Source organism: Chanodichthys erythropterus, chromosome 10, assembly GCF_024489055.1.
Source record: "Chanodichthys erythropterus isolate Z2021 chromosome 10, ASM2448905v1, whole genome shotgun sequence".
Taxonomy (NCBI): Eukaryota; Metazoa; Chordata; class Actinopteri; order Cypriniformes; family Xenocyprididae; genus Chanodichthys; species Chanodichthys erythropterus.
The window spans coordinates 27328639-27335115 of NC_090230.1; the positions used below are offsets into that span (position 1 = coordinate 27328639).

Genomic DNA, 6477 nt, shown 5'->3' on the forward strand with positions numbered 1-6477 from the left:
CACATGCTTAATTTTGCATGGAATATTTTGGTCTTAACATCGACATCTTGCATTAATTTAATTTTGCATTATAATACAGTAATATATACAACAAAAAAAGGCTAAATGAATACCTATTGAATTTCACAAGACATAAACAGAATCCAAACTCCAGAGCAAGTGGTTCATTTACAAAGACTGTTTGAACAGAGTTCATCCAAGAGCATACAGAACCAGAAAACAAGAAAAAAGTAAATAAATTAAAAATAAAATATCTGAAAGAATAAAAATAAAATTTAAAAACAGTATTTTGTCACGTTAAAATTGTTGAAATACATATTTGATGATATTTTCCACCACATTTTCCACAAATGAAAATCTTTGTATAAAACACTAGTCCTGAAAGCATGAGCAGATCCACAGTAGAAAATTTAAGAATATGTAAGCATGTGCTTTCTATAATTCAGGGTACACTGCTTTCAGTGACTGCAGACTGTGTAATTTTATACACTTTTAAATATTTCAGTTTAATGAGTGTCAGTAAATTGATAATACCAAGTTCAAGCATTTCTAAACTGATTTCAACTTATCTTTAAAGCAGAACTAAGCAAGATTCGCGAAGCTCCCCCTACAGTTTCCTTCAGTGAATGACACTGTCATAAATACTCCAAGCGCAGCTCTGGACTACAGCGACTACAACACTCACCAGCGCAGTAGTTTTGCAAATACAGTACAAGAAAGAGGAGGTGGGTAATTTGCAAATACAGTACACTCGATGGAGGTGGGTAATTTTCGAAATTGTCTCATAAAGACATAATATATACATTGTTTTTGAATTACCGTAAAGCATTTTGTCACTCTCGCGTGAACGTGAACATGAGGCGAGATTGTTTCGGGTCGGTGCAGCTCAACTTGCAAGTCCTGTATTCTGGCGTAGACGTGCCAGACGGAGTTAGTGCTCGCCTCAAACACACCACTACAAATCAATTAACCATCGTAAGGACTTAGAAAATTATTTATGAAGGTAAAAAAAGTTACTTAGTTCTGCTTTAAGTTGTTAATATAATCTCTGGCACTTTTAATTTCATCCAGAGTCTTCTGAAATTGAGCAGCTGTTTCTCTCATCTGAAGAATAAATTTTAGAGTTTCTGATTTGATTTCTTCTGTTTTTCTCTCGTCTTCTTTTTGATTCATTTCAGAGATCTCTATTGAATCACAATAAATACTGTAAGCATCAAGAGCAAGAAATAGAGCTGAGATTGTGCCAGCTACTCTCCCAACTGTTTTGAGAGTTTTGGCAGCTTTTGCAGCTGTTTTCCCAATGTTAGCAGTTCGCAGTACAGTAAAAAGTTTTGTAATGCTTGAAACGGTCTTCACGGATCTCACACTTGTCATTATTGCCTTATTTAGCACAGAATACGTCTGCTCTTCCTGCTGAAGCTTTTCTATGGTTTTAGAAATTTCATTCAGATGCTCAATCATTGGATTAATTGTGCGCTGGAAATCTTTGATGATATTCTCAATATTTCCACGTAGATTATCTTGCAGGATCATGTTAATGATGTTATATGTTGCACCTGTAACTCCTCCAGCTATTCCAACACCAACACCAACAGCAGAAACAGCTAAAGAAGCACCAAATGTGAAAAATGATAAACCAAGACCCAGTAGTGCTATGGCTCCTCCAGTCGCTCCTATTGATGATCCAACCAAAGTGCCCACTGTAGTTTCTTTGTGCATGATTTCAAGTTTCTTGGTGACATCATTCAGTTCCTTTATTTTTCTAATGAGAATTGGATGGTTTTTGTCAAATTCAGAGTTCAGTTTCTCAATGCTTAGTTGCAGTTCACCATTAAGAACTTTGAGTTTATCACTAAGAGCTTTGAGTTTCCTGAAATATCAAAAAAAAAAAAAAAAAAAAAAAATTATGATTTTACCAGCCTTATCTCAAAGAACACATATTCTATTGACCATTATGCAATTTATAATTGACATGTTGTACTTTTGCAATGTAGAAAACTAACAACAACAATACTAAGCTAAAACTATAAGGGCTCCTTTATTAACATTAGTGAATTCATTTGTTGTTTTAGGCTGTGCTCTATGGAGGACCAGGAGTGCCACTTAAAAATAAAACGAAGAATCAATTAATTAATTTAATAATTCAAACATAAAAATGTTGATATAAATGAATCACTTTTTAAATGGGTAAATTAATAGACATATTTAAAGTTGTTTATTTAATTCCTGTTTTTAAATGTAGTTTAATAAAACAGTACAACAATAAATTTCAAAAATCCTGTTTGAATGTGTAAATAAATAGACAAATTTGAAATGGGTTATTTAATTCATTTTTTAAAACGTAGATCAATAAAACAATAAAAAGTACATTAGTAAGTCATTTTAAATGCGCACTTAAATCGCTTTTTTAAAAAGAATTTGGCAAATACTCTTTTCTCTCTATTTACCATATACTTTTCTTTATCCATTTGTCAATCGAGTGGTAAAATGTCATTGGACAGTACACATGTGGGAGCAACCAATCAACTTTCGCCTCAATTTGAAGAGCCAATCCTCTCTCACTTGTACCACTCACTGTCATTGGACAGTTAGTACGGTGACCGGGAGGGCACATGTACGGTTCATTTAGTTCAGTTTTGTCGTGGCCACAACATGTAAACTCGTGGGAACGTGATAATAAGTCACGGCCACAAGATCACTTTGTCAAGGTAACGACATCCTTATGTCGTGGTCTCGAGATCATATGGTGAGGGAACGACATCTATTTCTCGTGGCTACGAGTTAAATGTGTAAACAATCTGCACGACCATGGCAACCTGGAATTATCACAAATGGATAGGCCTATAATAATATTTATTATATAAGTATTTATATAATAAATATTTATTTATACATTCAAAAAAGATTTTTAAAATGTATTGTTTTATTAAACTACATTTAAAAACAGGATTTAAATAAACAACTTTAAATATGTCTATTCATTTACCCATATAAAAAGTGATTCATTTATATAAATTTTTATGTTTGAATAATTAAATTAATAAATTGATTTTTCGTTTTATTTTTCGGCACTCCTGGTCCTCCATAGTGCTCCAGTATTTCTTTCAGTAACTTCCGTCCGTCTCATTGGCTACGTTTACATGCACCAATTTTCATCAATCCGAATGAATTGAATCCGACTGCAGATCTGTTTAAATGTGCTCTAAACATTGTAATCTAATTCAAATATCCGTTTATATGTGTTTTATATACATTCCGTTCAAAACTTTTGCGCACGCGCTCTGCGTGTGTGACGTCATATCAATCAAACAATTAAAGACGTGAACGTGAACTTGCGCACTGAGTAATGCGTGTCAACACTGCACTGTGCATGTGCTCCAGAGACTTTTGAATATGATTGAGAGTAGTTGGATTCAAGCGTTTACATGGTCATTTTTTGCTGTTGGATCTGATTAGAAAAGGAATAAACCACTCCTTCCAATCCGATCAAAATTTCCTTCGGATCAAGCTCAATCGGATCGATTAAGGTGTTTAAATGAACGTTTTTCAATCCGATTGAGCCGTCAATCCCATTACAAATGGATTATTTGGGTGCATGTAAACGTAGCCATTGCTTACGTTGCACGAGCGCCCTCTACTGGTGAATCCAGTGCAATTGGTTAAACTGGAAAAAAAATCTTTCATGCACCTTTGTCTGACACACCAGTTTCTGGTCTTGGAGTCTCTGCTAATGAGCTGATGACTTGATTCGGGTGTGCTTGATTAAGGAGACATGCAAAATTTGCAGTGTTGGGGCCGTACGGGAATGTGGTTGGGAACCACTACTGTAGGTATGCATGCTTAAGATGGTGAATGAAATATATATATAAAAAAATGTATAAACAAATTATAACAATAACATTTTTAAATTAACCTTTGTTAAATAAAAATACAATTATTCATTGTTTAGTTTATCATTTTATTTATTTGTTTTTTTTTTTCAGCTAAATTTAATAACTTTCTTTTTAAAAGATATTGGCATAAGTATAGTTTTTTGTTAGCTAATGTAGTTAAAGCTGCAATCCGCAACTTTTTTTGTGCTAAAAATTTACAAAAATGATATAATGAGAATATACAACATGAATCCATTTTCCAAATCGTGTTTTTGTCTTACCTTGAATCATCATGGTACACTTATAATAAGTGTTTATATTCAGACTATTTCAGACCGGACTGGTAAGACTCGCCGCAGCGTATCACAGTAACTGCATGAGTCACCATAGACATACACAGAGAAAAGTAGATCCGGCTAGAATGTTCCTCCGCAAGACGCGTGCAGTTCTGTTTATTAACCGCTAGAGGGCCAAAAATCGCAGACTGCAGCTTTAACTAATTTTAACAAATGAAACCTGGTACATTATTGATAATAATCCATTAATTATAAAGTTAATAAAGATCAAGTCAAAGGTTTGAACAACAAATACTTACTGCAGCGACATCTCCTCTGTCTGATTCATTTCACCTGTGAACATTAAGCATTTTAAAGGCTACTTCAATCATAATTCAAAACTAACAATATACAGTGCTTCATTTTTTTCACCATATAGAGATTTTATATACAGACATTTTAAATAAGTCATTTGTATAGCACTTTCGAGGTAAAACACCTTGATTCAAACATGCTTTACAGAAAATTTTGTCAATAACAGGATTTTAAATGTAATTGATTAAAGCTGAAGTATGTCAATTGTGTGCCACTGAAAAAATAAATGTTGTTAAAACTGATTTACATATACAAAAAATATGTTGGAGTAAAGTTTAGAGAAATGTTCAGTATATGTGTTTTTGGATCTTTCTCAGTGTCTTAAAAATATTTTTGCTCACATATTATTGAAGCACAACAGGACATGTCAAAACATCTCCAGGATCCCAAAAATGAGGGTTTAGACAATTATCGGAAGTTTTAAGTCACATATTTCATCTTTAATAAAAAATGTATTTGGAGTCCTTCATATGTGTTTTGTAAATAATTAAAATTTAACTCACCTGACATCTTTAAAAGCTGCTGGGCTGAATGTATGAACCTCACAGAAGATTCTCAACAGTTTCCTGCCGGCAAAAACATTATTTGTTTACTTTTTTAGAATTAAAAAAACATATTATTTGTACATAGACAAAATATATAATAATCTGTGTGCAGGAGGAATATTATACTGTGTAATCAATTGGAGACACAAACTGACTGGAAATAAAGAAGAATGAATGTTCCTACCTGGAGCGAGTGAAGAGTGATCAGCTCTGACTGAAATACTGCTCTCTTTATATTATCCCTCCCAGCTTCGTTTCAGTATCAGTATGAGAAAGAAGTTACTTTCACATCTGTAATTTCACATCACATTTTCAGGTTCATCTTTTTTTGTTTGGGAAACTGTTTAATTTCTCTTTCACTCTACAGTGTTTTTCAGGAAACTTAGCTTTTCCAGCTCATTCAGTGTCTTGAAATATCTGGGTAGCTCCTCTCATTGTATTACAGTTTTTCTCAATTGTTTATTCATGCTATACTGTATTGTTAAAATTGTTTCCTTTAAGACACAGACACTGATGTGGAAGAGGACACAAAGTGAAGTCATCAATTTATACTTAAAGGTGCAATATGTAAGACTTTTGCAGTGAAATATCCAAAAACCACCAGGCCAGTGTTGTAAATTTTGTTCACTTGAGTACTTACAATATCCCAAATGTTTCCAACTATATATAAATCCTGATAAATTTGCAATTTTACCCAAGGCTGCGGGACGTGTGAGGAGTCGCCTGTCAATGGCGTCATACCCGCATTACCCTCGGTTTCCAGTTTCATTTTGTAGAAACCATGGAAACACCAAAGACGCTTTAATATTTACATGTTTTAATAGACAAGGGAACAACTGTTTGGATACGTTTATAGACAGAAAACTGATTATTGTTATATAGCCCAACACGTTTAGTCTTATTGTTTAAATCTAATTTTCTTGATTTTTTTGCGAGTCTCATGCTTTACCATGCCTCAGAGAAAAACACTGTTTTGTGAAGTAGCTAACATAGCATAATCAGATGCAGCTTTATTTTTACTAACAGTAATACAGCATTTTCTCCATCATACAATACGTTTTCAAATTAATTGCATGCCATTTATCAACACAATCATCCAGCATTTAATCTGATATTGTAAAATGGATCTATCTTACTGCAGTGTGTAACAGTGTCTCACAGCAGCCGCCGAGTGAACGCACAGAGTAACGTTATAACATCATTTTCAACACTCTCAAATGTATCTAATATGATAAACAGAGCTGCGTTACCTCATACTCATGACCGGAAAAGCAGAAGTGGCGCCGGCGACTGTGGCGTAATAAAAGGAATAAAAGGACGTTAATAATCACATCCATGAACATGATTTCTTCCTGAGTCTTTGTTTTGAATAGGCCTCTAGCGACTTCTAGCGGACAGAATTCTTCCATA

General features: G+C 33.8%; 1 protein-coding gene across 3 annotated transcripts; it reads right to left on the minus strand.

The window, feature by feature from the left end:
• LOC137029299 (apolipoprotein L3-like) lies at positions 1 to 5091 on the minus strand. Of its 3 annotated transcripts, none has more exons than XM_067398872.1 (3): positions 5026 to 5091; positions 4468 to 4501; positions 1 to 1870 (listed from the first exon to the last, which is right to left on the minus strand). In XM_067398872.1, exons 1-3 carry the CDS (start codon positions 5030 to 5032, stop codon positions 1018 to 1020), a joined length of 894 nt encoding a protein of 297 aa, XP_067254973.1. In that variant the 5' UTR covers positions 5033 to 5091; the 3' UTR covers positions 1 to 1017. The 3 variants fall into 3 exon arrangements, 1 of the variants encoding a protein (XP_067254973.1); XR_010896276.1 differs by lacking the exon at positions 1 to 1870 and adding an exon at positions 4180 to 4334 and having other exon boundaries at positions 5026 to 5073; XR_010896275.1 differs by lacking the exons at positions 4468 to 4501; positions 5026 to 5091 and adding an exon at positions 3689 to 3808.
• Positions 5092 to 6477: the final 1386 nt, after the last annotated feature.